Source organism: Pteropus vampyrus, unplaced genomic scaffold (genome assembly GCF_000151845.1).
Source record: "Pteropus vampyrus isolate Shadow unplaced genomic scaffold, Pvam_2.0 Scaffold306, whole genome shotgun sequence".
Classification (NCBI taxonomy): Eukaryota; Metazoa; Chordata; class Mammalia; order Chiroptera; family Pteropodidae; genus Pteropus; species Pteropus vampyrus.
The window spans coordinates 1082229-1095339 of NW_011889087.1; the positions used below are offsets into that span (position 1 = coordinate 1082229).

The 13111-nt window shown below is 43.7% G+C and overlaps 3 protein-coding genes across 5 annotated transcripts in view; all 3 read left to right on the forward strand.

Annotated features, from left to right (window-relative positions):
* Nucleotides 1–956: 956 nt before the first annotated feature.
* Nucleotides 957–8890, forward strand: RDM1 (RAD52 motif containing 1). 3 transcript variants are annotated; one of them, XM_011377102.2, is made up of 7 exons: nt 957–1098; nt 1450–1629; nt 3485–3607; nt 4007–4175; nt 5072–5170; nt 6969–7054; nt 8479–8890. In XM_011377102.2, exons 1-7 carry the CDS (start codon nt 1003–1005, stop codon nt 8578–8580), a joined length of 855 nt encoding a protein of 284 aa, XP_011375404.1. In that variant the 5' UTR covers nt 957–1002; the 3' UTR covers nt 8581–8890. The 3 variants fall into 3 exon arrangements, with proteins under 3 accessions (XP_011375404.1, XP_023377335.1, XP_011375405.1); XM_023521567.1 differs by lacking the exon at nt 5072–5170; XM_011377103.2 differs by lacking the exons at nt 4007–4175; nt 5072–5170; nt 6969–7054; nt 8479–8890 and adding an exon at nt 3960–3992.
* Nucleotides 8891–8968: 78 nt separating this feature from the next.
* LOC111730301 (leucine-rich repeat-containing protein 37A3-like) lies at nt 8969–12304 on the forward strand (the record flags this gene model as incomplete). Its single annotated transcript, XM_023521552.1, has 1 exon — nt 8969–12304. A coding segment is annotated over exon 1 (3264 nt), but the record flags the coding sequence as incomplete, so codon positions are not given.
* The window catches only part of LOC105303519 (leucine-rich repeat-containing protein 37A-like), a 45547-nt gene continuing 44695 nt past the window's right edge, over nt 12260–13111 (forward strand). Inside the window, exon 1 of the mRNA XM_023521576.1 lies at nt 12260–13081. Within this exon, the coding sequence (XP_023377344.1) occupies nt 12305–13081 (777 nt within the window). The 5' untranslated portion in view covers nt 12260–12304. The remainder of the gene's footprint in view (nt 13082–13111) is intronic.

Below are 13111 nucleotides of genomic sequence, written 5' to 3' on the forward strand. Positions count from 1 at the left end.
TAATCAAAATAACTATCCTCTATTAGCATCTCTTCATAAAACAATTTTTAGCATCAGAATTGCAGGGAGGTCATACTTGTGGATAATAAAATAGATTTTGTTTTGTGAAAAAAATTTAAAACCCTGATTATAGTGTCTTTTTCTCATTTTGCCGAGGACAGGTGAAAACTTCATCACAGCCCAGCTTGGTTGTTGTTTAGGAACCCCAGGAAACCTCTTTTGTAAGTTTCCTTCTGGCTCTGACCTTCTAGGATTAAAGTAGGGATTTTTAGGACTGACTTTCCCTCTCAGTGAGGTACTCGCAAAATAGCTCAGTATCAGGAAGCCTAGAACATTTCTTCTCAGGCACCGTGAGCTCCAATGTTAGTGCCCTACTAGGGCCAACTATTTGATTTTCCCAAAATTTTCTCTCCACCTCACGCTGCCTCCCAATTTCCACATCATCTGACCTCATGGGCACACATATTCACAATTTACCAGAATCACGTAGGAAAATTAGGGAATTTTTAAAAAGATTTTCATGCTAGATTGTTAATGGTTTAATGAGTTATACCTTGATTTACATATTTAAAACTCATGAAAACGTTTAAGTCAAAGGATTGCATCTTTAGTGGTCATTTCCCACACAGAGGCATCCATCACACAGTCAGGAAATTTGAATTTTTAAGTTCAGTAGGTAATGCTATCTACAACTCTAATCTTCTCTACGAGTGAAGATGAAGCCAGCTGCTATAAAAATGTCCCTATCCTTCGATCCTTGGGACTCTACCCTTAAAATACACTTGAACAGAGAAACACAAAACTCTACCACATCGGAGTGGTGGGGCGGCTGTAGGAGGGGAACTAGAGGCGGAGACTGGTCTGAGTGGGCGGGGCGAGGGAGACTTCGGGTGTCGAGCTGGCCCCGCCCCTCGCAAGAGCCACTTTGAAAAAGGCGCGGGCGCGCCTTGCGCAGGCGCAGTGCCACTTGAACCTTAGCCGCGCACGCGCAGTGACGGTAGGATGGTGGAGTTAGTACCTTTTGCGGTTCCTACTGAGAGTGACAAAACTTTGCTGGTTTGGGAGCTGAGCGCCGGACCCACGGCCGAGGACTTGCACGTGAGCCGGTCCAGGGTGGAGGGCAGGGTGGAGAAAGCCGCCTCTCGGTGACTGCGAGTCCGAGAGTCCGGCCTTAACCCTTTACCCGTCTTGTCTCCGCTGAGAGGGATCTTAGTTTTAGAGGGGACCTCAGCAGTCAACTCGCCCCAACAGAAAACTCTCAATAGCTAGCAGATGTTGCTTCTAATACTTCCGAATGTTAAGCTGTCAGAGGAAAACTTGTTCATGAAATGAGAAGTGTTTTGAGTTGCACCCTCTCCACGGTGGCCTTGGGGAATAGGAGGGAATGAGAAGTTTTGTTTTCTGGGCGTGATATTTCATGCACTTACTTGGCGTGGGACCACCCCACAGCATTCTCTGTTCACAGTGTTCTCCCAGTTTGGCCTTCTGTATTCAGTCCGAGTCTTCCCAAACGCTGCAGTGGCCCGTCCTGGTTTCTATGCCATCATCAAGTTTTATTCAGCCAGGGCTGCCCACAGAGCCCAAACAGCGTGCGACCAGAAGCAGCTTTTTCAGAAATCTCCAGTGAAGGTGGGTCCAAGTATAGAATTCCTAGCTCCATCAGAATGAAGTGCTGAATTCAGGAATAATAGGCTAGCACTTGCACAGCACTCTGGTTTATGGAATGCTTTCAGTTGCATTGCTACACACCAGTCTCCAAATTTTTTTTAGATGCAGAAACTCGAACTCAGAATGGTTAAGGGACTAACTTAAGGTTCATGACAGTAAATGAAGAAGCTAGAAGTCAAACCTAAACTTACTAATGTTAAACCCCATGCCATATTATGCTGCCCCTTCATTTAAGAAATCTTCATGAGAAGTCTTGCTTATATTTACTTTTGTGTGGACTTAAAATAGGTGAGCTGGACAGGATCTTTAGTCAGTTGTAACACAGCGCGGATGCTTCCTTCTCCTCCTCCTCCTCATCACTTAAACTGCCTATTCAGAACTCTTTTCACTTCCCTCGAAATGGTTAAAACTTCTTTAATGCATTGTAGAAATCTTATTCCATATTAACGTGCCATCCAATTTTACTTTCCCAGAGCCGCAGAATTGTATTTTATTATGTGCCTCAATTCAACCACCATTCCTTTTTCAAGGACCGTTTTAATTCCTATGAATAAGTAAGTGAGGCTTAGATTTCCCAAACTTTTTACTTTGTAATTGTTTGTCTTCTCTGATTGGCTTCTTGATCTGGCTTTTTACTGACTTTGCTGCCTATTCTTACCCATATTCCTTTCCTCATTGATTTAACCTTCATCAAATCTGAGAACTCTCCTCAGTGTGACTCCAGGTGTACTACCTTCACTTCTGTATGCCCTGTTATTGAAATAATTACTTGTCAGGCATTCTTTAATTTGCAGACTGTGACCTGCTTCTAGCCATTTCACATAGGCACTCAGATATTACAGGTGGTACTGGAAAAGTTAGGAAACAATTACTTGGTATCAGTGAGTAATGAGTTTTTTCTCTCTCATTGGACATTAATGCCATTTCATAAGCTTTAGGTTTTGAGATTTTCACAGCATAAAGCCCGCCGTTGATAGAGTGGTGAAGGAAATGTTCTACAAGTCAATATATAGTTGAGGGGAGAAGGCATTCATGTTCAATTTCTTTATTTAATGCAGTGCCTTGAGTTACTACCCCCCACTCCCGAAATTGTTATCTAGTTTAATTATGTGTTTTTTATACTTTGGCAGGTACGTATGATTCCTGTCTTTTTTGCCTTTTATAAATACAGAAATAGATTAACATCTTAAAATCAAGGAAAGGCCTAAGGCATCTGAGAGGTTTTTTGTTTTTGTTTTTGTTTTTTTTTTTCAGTATCATGAAGGAAAATGATTGCCGACAAGAAGTACGGCAAGGTTACCCAAGGTGGCAACTGTCTACTGTCCATGGGTCAGAGAGCTTCTGAAGCTTCCTAGTTGTCCAGAACAGCTCTACTGTGATTTACCGTACAGACTAGCCTCCCCATAGCACTCAGCACTTAAAAATTTATCTTCATTTCTCCTTCCTAGTAGGCAGCTTAATTTGGAAGGAGTAATTTTATTTTCTTATTTGCTCATTTTTTTCATTCACTCAATCAACAGACCATTTATTCGTGCAGGGCTTTCTAAGTTTGTTTTATCATCACTTTTACCACCAGAGGTCAGGGAAATCTTCCAGTTAATCAAGGGTTCTGGAAATGATGCAGAAAAGTACTGTGACTTAAAAATAATAAATAATAATTAATTTACAGTTTACTATGAACTTATTGCTTAAAATGTTGTACCCTATTTAATCTTTATAACTACTCTATGAAATTGGTATTGATAAATCTCAGGTGTATTCAAAATAAGTCTTTGCGGCAGGTCGTAATATTTTTAGGTCTATCTCATGTCTTTAGGTTCATCTTGGCACCAGACATAAGGCAGTTAAACATGAAGCCCTTGCCCTAAACAGCTCCCGATGCCAAGAATTGGCAAATTACTACTTTGGTTTCAATGGGTGGTCAAAAAGGATCATCAAGGTAAACTTCATAGATTTTCTTCGACTAACCAGACTCCTTTCAACATTGAAATCCTAGACTTTAGAGTGAAGAATAGAACTGTGTTGTGGGGAGGAGATGTGAGAGGCCTGTAAGTGGAATTATCTGAATATTGGCCTGCCACCTAGAATTAATAATTTCATGGACTTGGGTGGTAGCATTCATAATTTTCTCAAATGTTTGCATGGCATATAATAAAAAAGTAATTGTCTCTATAGTAATAATAATAATTCATTTGCAAGTCTTACTTGATTTTGAAGCTATAGGACACCTCAACTGATAGCTGGGATTGCTGGAATTTAACTTTTATTTCTAATCACAAAACATTTTGAAGTCTTCATTGAGATCCTAGGGAGGACCTTTAATTCAGAATCCTTACAGCTTCAGGATCTTTCTGACCTTGAAGAAAGGGAAAATGAAGATATTGTAGCACCACTTCGGAAGCAAAGCCTGAAGTTCTTCTGTGCTTTAGAGGTGATGTTGCCATCCTATGAGTGCAGGAGTCCTGGAGTCGGCATGGCCGAGGAGCCTTTGGATAAGCTGGAGGAAGGTCTGTTTCCAGTGGGTGGGGGAATCTCTCTTTTTTTTCCCTTTCTTTCTAAAACTCATCTTTTCAGATGTATCATCAAAACCTCCTCTTGCTAAACTAAAGCCCTGGGTAGTTTTTCTGCCTTACAATACAGGTTTTTAGGCAATACCTGACAAAACCTTTAGCTTTAAAATTTTAGATCTGACTTCTTGCTGAGCTGCTTAGGAGAGGGGAAATTATGTTTGTCCACTTTTGGTTAAGAATCTGCTTTGTGCTAAAATAGCCCTTCAAATACAGATATCACATAGCCTTCAGTTATTCTAGCAAAATAAACTCTAATGTAATGTTCAGTCCTTTGCTTCCTGTATAAGGGCTTGAGGAGAAAAAGAGTCAAATGTAGATACTTAGAAAGTGCCCTTTCCGATGGGTACTGAGTTTTTCCCTACAATCCATAGCACTCAGGCTTAGAATTTTAAGTCAGGGCAAGGCTGTTAGTGGATGGAGTAAATTAGGCTCGGATGAGTGATGCTCAGGGAGAGGCCAGATCACCTGTACTACCCACCAAGCCTTTCTCACTGTGTGATTCCAGCCCCTGATGCACAGGAGAGTAAAGTCTCTAGAAGTATAACATCACCTTGTTCATTTGAAATCTGTGAGTGATGTGAGATTTGTGCCACGTTCTTGGCTTGCATCTTCCTTCCACTACTTCAGGAACTTCCGGAATAGATGGGAGCAGTAAAAAGTACTTTGCCAGGATGTCCTTAAAATAGAGCCATTCACCCATACCCTTGTATTGTGCCTGCCCTTAATATCTAAGACAATAATCTAGAAATCATGGATGCATTTTTAAACATAGCATAAAAATCAATTTTCATTCGGATAGGCATTTTAAATCTATTTGTTTTGATTGGATTTAGGGCCATTATCATTTCTTATGAAAAGGAAGATGACCCAGAAACTTGCTATTCAGAAGGCTATGTCAGATGCATTCCAGAAACTGTTGATTGTGGTTTTAGGTAAGACTTTCTTGATTGTCCAAGTACTTCAGTTTCAATGAGCAAATAAACTCATTTTGAAAAATTAATTGGATGAAAATAATGGTTATCCAAAACACTCCATATTCTTTTATTCACTGCTTTTGCAGCAGTGGTCTCAAATTTGTTCTTAACGGCATTTGTGAGAAAAATGGCAGAAAATTTTATTGTTTCCAGTTTACAGATGTAGAATGACTTGCCTCCTTTCACACAGTGTTTGGTCCAGTTCTTTCTCATTTGCTTTCCTCAAATAACATTTTATTCCATAACATTTCATCATAATGTTGATGAGATGCCATGGGAACTTAACTCTTGTTTATACCAGTTAGCCTATCGTAAAATTGGTTTCTTATACATCGTTTTGCCACTGAAGTGAGGAATTGCTATATAGTGATTGTAAGTTCGGGACACCTGTATTTGAGTTCCAACTCTGTCTCTTAGATTGTTTTATATAATCTAATTTTATACAGTTTTAGGTTTTATAGTCACAGATATTTGAAGGTATTTAATACTCTAAGTTGCCATTTTATCTGTAAAATAGGGTTAGTAATTCAGCTTACCTCATAGGGGATATTGTAAGAGTAAATGGGACGATGAATGTAAAAAGCTTAGAATTACTCCTGGAACATGGTAAACAGACAAAATATGTTAACTATTCTTATCATTGTTGTTTTCCTTTTGGAGAGTTTATTAGATTATGTTTTTGGAATCAATTCAGTTTCTTTTTTGTTTCTGGCAGCGACATATTGGATGAATGTGATTCTTATATGATAATCAGCTGTTTTTGTGAGCCTTGAAAGTTGTCATGCTATTGAATAGTGTTAAATATGTTCCCTGTTGAGTTCTACAGTAGTGTGAATGCTACAGGTTGTGCCCAGAGAAAACTTTATGATCAGTAGAGAGTCCCCAAACAGAATGGCTTCTCTGCTTCACAGCCTTGCAGGCTTAGAGACTGAGAAACCTAGCTTAAGTTGTTGACACCTTATTTGCTTGTAAGAGTTGACTCAGGGTCAGTTTCAGCCTTTCAGCATAGGCAACCCTTCTCGTGAAGGTTGACTTCCCTGGTCATCATATAGAGTCTTCATCAGCTGTCAACTCTGAGTAACAACCTTTAAGAACCAAATTAAATATCTGGGTTGTTTACCTCTCCCTAATATGTTAAGGTATCCCTTGTACACCTTAGATCAAAAAGCCCTGTGGCTCTAGTTTGCCTTGAAGGAAGTTGTATTGTCTATAAGGTATCTCTCTCTCTTTTCTCTCTCTCTCTCCCCCCATCCCCTAACTCTCCTGTCTCTCTGCTCTCTCTTCTCTCTCTCTCTCTCTCTCTCTCTCTCTCTCTATTGTACCTAGTAGAATTTTGGTTCCCAGGGAGTAGACATTTACCTTGCTTCTAATATGACTTACCTACTGTCATCCAATAGTCTCTATCCCAAGTTTGAACTCACTTTCCCCGCTACCGAATGCATTACTGTTCAGTCATATTATAATTGAACATTTTTGTTTCCACAGTTTTTACTTCCTATGTCATTATTCCTTAGTTCCTATGTCTAAGGTCATAAAGTTTTTGAACCAAATGAAGTTGATACTTCAGATTTATTTTTTCATGAGTAAGTGCGATAAAAAAAATAAAAAAACTAAAGTGTGAGATGGAACTTCTAGGAAAATGCTCTTTTTTGATTTTAGAAATCAAAAGCATGTATAATTACTGGATGCTACCATTATATACAGGAAATTTTAGAATAAGAAAATTCTGAATTGATCCATGTTAATTTTATTTCAGAAAGTGGTAAAACAGCTGTTGTGTATAAACCCTGTGAAGAGATCACAGATGCCAAGACTGAAGAAGAACTATGGGATATAATTCAAGTATGTGGAGATAAGGCTCAAGGGTTCCATAGCCAATATAGCCATAATTCAAACAACCAGCAGGGTTTGGAAGACTGGCATATACAGTCAGCTCTGTCATCCATAGGGAATGTGAAACTCTGAAACTCTTTTTGAGTGCAAAGAATTTCTAAGGCTTTTCCTGAGGTCCCGGCCCTTGGCATTAACCCCTTATTTTAAACAGAGCAGGCTTGAGGGCCAGAGTACTCTACAGTTGTGGACACAGGAGAGGAGAGAGGCCTTTTAGAACTCCTCCGAAAAAGGATCCCAGGGCTTTGGGCAAAATATAACTATGACTATAAGTGCGATTATGCTACAGCATTTGAAAACTAGTATGCTTTTTAATTAAGGTGTATTACCCAGCTCTCAGCACCTCATATATATTTTGTATGAAATATTTTGCTGAAGAACCTTTCTATAAATCAATTATATGGATACCCTGAATTAGGGATTAAATTGCCAAAGTAATTTCTATAAGAACATATTAATTTACTACATATAAGATGTTTTTAAAAACGGGGAGAGCAAAAAATCTTTCATGTCGTTGAGAACTTAATTTGGGAATATATTTCTGGTTATTTAACTCACCTCAAAGCTGGGAAAAAAAGTAGAGAAGGAAAAGGTGGTTATGTTCTGAAAAAGTATTTGAAGTTTTTCTCTCTGCAAAATAATTATTTTAATTCAATTAAATCAAACCGGTCAAGGAAACTTCAAACTTCTCCAAGTTTGGATTTTAAGAAGTCTAACTTCCTGTGAAATGTGCAAGGGATTCAATATTGATGCTAAAGATTTCAGAAACCTGATTATATGATTATAACAGATCAATTCCTAAATGAGGCTGATTTTGGAATCAGTTCCATTTAAAAACCATTACTATGTGTTAGACACTGGGAATAAGATGCAGTCCCTTCGTCCTTGGAATTCACATGCTAGACGTCATGCCAGACAATAAACAAGGACTAAAATAAAATAGATTATAAAAAAGGCTGTGAAGGAAGTAAATTGGCTGTCAGTTACAGTGTTTCAAGAAAATTATTTAACATGGTGGCTTTAACATCCTAAGTGTCTTTTCCATGTGTGCACACAGGATAGACCTCTGAAAAGTAGAATTGTTACTTTTCTAGATTAATGGCTATGTTGAGCCAAGGTGAGTTGAGGGACATTTTCCCATGCCATTGTGAAAGGCTATTCACTTGGTTTCAGACCCTGTTTCCCAGAATGAATTGCTCACCCTCCCTTCTATAGAAATTTTGGATTCATCTCTGATTCAGTGGTAGTCCCTATCTAATAGAGATGAATTAATAATCACACATAGATACTGAGATTTTAGAGGAAATGGTAACATTTAAAAACTAACTGTCAAATGGTGTCCCCTCCCACCACCCTAACTGGTGTTCATTTTGTAGGTCGGCTACTTTTCTTGGAAGCAGTATGGCCAAGGAGAGGAAGAATGTCTCTCAGATTTCAGCTTAGAGGAGGAAGAGTTCAGATTGCCAGAACTGGACTAACACTTCTGAATTTCCTGGGATACAGGGCCCTGTGGCTTCCTTGAGAAACTCTGCACCACCCCACAAAACCCTCACCTCATTTAACCCCCCACCCGCCTACCCCTAGGCTGCTGGAGTCCAGGGCCACCCAGATGTGCAGCCTAAATCCTGCCTCACTGTGAGGGGGTGGGGGGCCCCAGTGGGAGGTAGTTGTCGCCTCTGAAAAGGGACGCTAGGACCCTGGTGATCTGGGGGAAAGCCTTGCTCTTGCGGGGGGCTTTCTCCGCCCGCCCGAACCTAATAAAGATGGCGTAAATAATAGTGTCGTAAATAAAGGGTGAGACGTGAAGCAGGGGGAGGGGCGCGTGGTTGCTAACGGCGCGCGTCACAGGTTGCCATAACGGTTCGGCTCCCGCTCAGGGCGCGGCGCCGGCGCCCCATTGGCCTGGGTCGCTCGCTGCGCCCGGAGCCTCCGCATGTCATGTCCCGGCTGCGCCTCTGGGACCCACGGCTTCTCTTCACTTGGCAACTGCTGTGGCTGCTGGTCCTGGCAGCTCAGCCTCCGGTGTTGGCCCTGGACCCTGTCCAGCTGACCTCCGACCCCCCGTGGCTGCCCGAGCCCTGGTCTTCGCACTCCTCTGATTTCACAACCGAATCACCCCATGCGCTCATACCCCCGGCAGACCCAGGGGGCTTTAATAACCTGGGATCCCCTGCCGCAGACCAGATGTTGGCCCTGCCCCAGGAGTTGACTGAGACTTTGGTTCCTTTCTCGGAAACGGATTCAGATGGAGACCTGCCCTCAGGGTCAGATCAATTTGCTGTTCCACATCAGGATCCGAATGACAAGCTAACCCAGCATCAGAGGCTCCCACAGGAGATTCCAAAGCTAAACTGGGATCAGAATCAGGCCCTATCTCTGCCTCCTCAGCTTGAAAGTAAGATTCAGTCTGCAGATCTAGGTCAGGCTGTAGATAACCATTCACTTGAAATCCTTGTTCCGCCTCTAAGTAGTGGGAGTTCAAAACCAGCAAAGCTTATTGTTTCACCCCCAAACCTGAAGCAAGGTCTAGCTCAGCTTTCACGGTATGCCAAAGTTGTTGGAACTCTAAGCCAATTGGTAAAAACACCTCAGCGTCAAGAACAGCAGTTGCAGGATGATTACTTAGATCCCAGTATGGGTATCTTTCATCCTGAGGAGAGCCTACCTATGGATTTCATGCCAGATAAACCTTCCAAGTCACCTGAAGAGGTTGAAATTTCTTCCCTGCGAGAAGCCCAAGCTCATCATCTAGAGCCTCCTGAGGAGTTTGAACCTTCACTCCAGCAAGAGGCCCTCACTCAGCATCCACAGTCCCTTGAGGAGGTTGAATCTTTTTCACCACAGGCAGAGGCCCAGGCTCAGCGTCCAGAGCATATTGAAAATATGGAACTACCTCCACTTCAGCAGGAGGCTCCATCTCAACCTCCAGAGTCTTCTCGGGAATTGGAACTGCCTTCAGAGCGGGAAAAATCCCCACCTGGGCCTTTGGATACCTTTGAAGAGGTTGAACATTCTTCAGTCCAGCAGGAACCCCCAGCTCGGCGTGCAGAGGCCCCTGAGGAAGTGGAAACTTCTCCAGCCTCAGAGGAGGGAAATGTTGCATCTCCAAGTCGGGTTGAAGCGCAGCAGTTACGTTTGCATGGTGTCACTGTTAATCTGCAGCTTACTGTAACTCCAACACGCGCTGAGGAGGTTGAACCTGCTCCAGTCCAGAAGGAACCCCTGGCTCAGCCCCCAGAGAGCCCTGAGGAGGCTGAGCCTTCTCCAGTCCAGAAAGAGCCCCCGGCTCAGCCCCCAGAGCGCCCTGAAGAGGCTGAACCTTCTCCAGGCCAGGAGGAGGCAATGGCTCAGCCTCCAGAGCATCCTGAGGAGGCTGAACCTTCTCCAGTCCAGGAGGAGCCCCTGGCTCAGCCTCTAGAGCACCCTGAGGAGGCTGAACTTTCTCCAGTCCAGGAGGAGCCCCTGGCTCAGCCCCTGGCTCAGCCTCTAGAGCACCCTGAGGAGGCTGAACCTTCTCCAGTCCAGGAGGAGGCAATGGCTCAGCCTCTAGAGCACCCTGAGGAGGTCGAACCTTCTCCAGTCCAGGAGGAGGCTGAGCCATTGCCAGAGCCCCCTGAGGAGGTTGAATCCTTCCCGCTCCAGCAAGAGGCCTCAGATCAGTATGCACAACCCCATGAAGAGGTCACACCTTCAGTCTTTACCATTCCAATGAGTGATGGAATAAGAGGAATTGGAGATCAGTTTCAAGCTTATAAATCAAGCTTGCCCAAAGTTACACTTAAACCCAAGGTTATAGAACTTACTGTAACTTTAGAGCCTACTAAGGATATTGAATCTTCAACCCAGCAGGAGGTCCCGCCTCAGCTTCCAGAGCCTTTTGGTGCTATACCTTCTCAAACCCAAGGAGAATCCTCAGCTCAGCCTCCAGAGCCCCCTAAGGAGGCAGAATCTTCTCTAACCCAGCAGGAGACCCCAGCTCAGTCTCCAGAGGAGGCAGAACCTTCTGCAATTCTGCAGGAGCAACCAGCTCCGCCTCCAGAGCCTTCTCCTGGGGAGGTGAAACAATCTCCAAACCAGCAGGAACAACCAACTCAACCTCCAGAACATCATGAGGTGAAAGTTTCAACTCCATGTCACCATCATGCTCAGCATTCAAACCTGCCCAATGTTACTATCAAACCTGCAGATATGCAGCTTACCATAACAGCAGAAACCACTACAGCAGTGGGACCTTCTGTTCAGCATGAGGCTGAAGGTCAGCCTTCAGTGCCCCTTAATGCAACCCAGCAGAGGGCCTCAGGTCAGCTTCCACAGACCTCTGAGGAGGGTGAACCTTCTACAACCCAACAGGAATCTCCAGCTCAGCACCCTCAGGCCCCAGAGGAGGGCGAAACTTCTGCAGCCCCAACTCAGTATCCAGAGCCCTTTGAAGAGACTGAAGACGTTGAACCTTCTCCAACCCAACAGGAGGCCCCAACTCAGTCTCCAGAGCTCTCTAAGGAAGATGTAGTTCACTCTCCAGTGCATCATACAACAGTTTTTTCTTTAGGTCAGACTCAAGCTCAGCTTCCGAAGGTGTCCAATATCACTGTTCAACCTGTGGATGTGGTGGTTACCGTAACTCCACAGGTCACTAATGTGGTTGGAACTTCTCCACCCCGACAAGAATCCTCAACACAGTCTACACTGGCCCCTGAGCAGTTGAAAACTTTGTCCTCCCAGCAAGAGGTTCCAGATCAGCATCCAACCCCTGTTAAAAATGTTAAACCTTGTCCAATCCAGCAAGGAGTCCCAAATCAGCCTGAAAATCTTTCTGAAAAAACTGAGCCTTGTCCAGTCCAGCAGGAGAACTCAACTCAGCCTCCACAATCCTCTACGGATGTTGTGGCTCAGCCTTCAGTACATCATGAGGTGACATCTTCACCTCTAGGTTCGGGTAAAACTCAGCATACAGTGTTGCCTAATATCACAGTTAAATCCCTGGATCTGGGGGTTTCCATAACTCCAGAGACCACTAAGGTAGTTGAACATTCTCCAGTACAGCAGGAGACCCCTGCTCAATCTCCAGTTCTCTTTAATCAGGTTGAAGTTTCTCCGACCCAGTCCAAGTCCCTTTTCCAGTCTTCGGAGTTCTCTAAAAAGGTTGGATCTTTTCCAGGTCAACAAGAGGCCATAGCTCGGACTCCAGATCTTCCTAAAGAGATGAAACTTTCTTCATTCCAACAGGAGGCCCTGGCCGAGCCATCAGAGCCCCCTAAGGAGATTGAATCATCTTCAACTGAACAGGTCTCAGCTTATCCTCCAAAGCCCACTGAAGAGATCAAACTTCCAACCCAGGAAGAGGCTCTTCCACAGCCCTCTGAGAAGACAGAATCATCTTCAGTCCTGCAGGAAGCCCCATCTCTGCCTTTAAAATCCCTTAAGGAGATGGAACCTTCTCTAACTCAACAGGTGGTCCAGACTCAGCCATCAGAGCCTCCTGAGAAGATGGAACCATCTCCATCACTGCAGCAGGCCCCACATCAGTCTCCAGAGACCCCTAAGGAGGATGTAGTACAAATTCCAGTCCATAATGAGGTGGAAGTTTCAGCTCCAGGACAGGATCAAGCTCAGCATTCAAACTTTCCCAGTTTCACAGTTCAACCTTTGGACTTGGGACTTAGCATAACTCCGGAACCTGCTGCAGAGATTGAACACTCTACAGCCCTGCAGAAGACTACAGCTCCTCCAAAGCACCCTAAAGTGACACTTCCACATCCAGAGCAGGTTCAAGCTAAGCATTCAAAGCTGACTGAAGTCACAATTCAACCTTTAGACCTGGAGCTTGCCATAACTCCAGGACTGATTACAGAGGTTGAACTTTCTCCAACTGTGCTGAAGACCCCAGCTAAGCCTCCAGAGCCAGCTAAGGAGATCGTAGTTCAGCCTCCAGAGCCAGCTAAGGAGGTCGTAGTTCAGCCTCCAGAGCCAGCTAAGGAGGTCGTAGTTCAGCCTCCAGAGCCAGCTAAG

Excerpts from the sequence above, each read along its gene's own strand:
- RDM1 (XM_011377102.2), top strand. The coding sequence starts at position 1,003 with ATGGTGGAGTTAGTACCTTTTGCGGTTCCTACTGAGAGTGACAAAACT. Across the intron at positions 1,099-1,449 it reads CCACGGCCGAGGACTTGCAC|CATTCTCTGTTCACAGTGTT; the intron begins GTGAGCCGGTCC and ends ACCACCCCACAG. Across the intron at positions 7,055-8,478 it reads AACTATGGGATATAATTCAA|GTCGGCTACTTTTCTTGGAA; the intron begins GTATGTGGAGAT and ends TTCATTTTGTAG.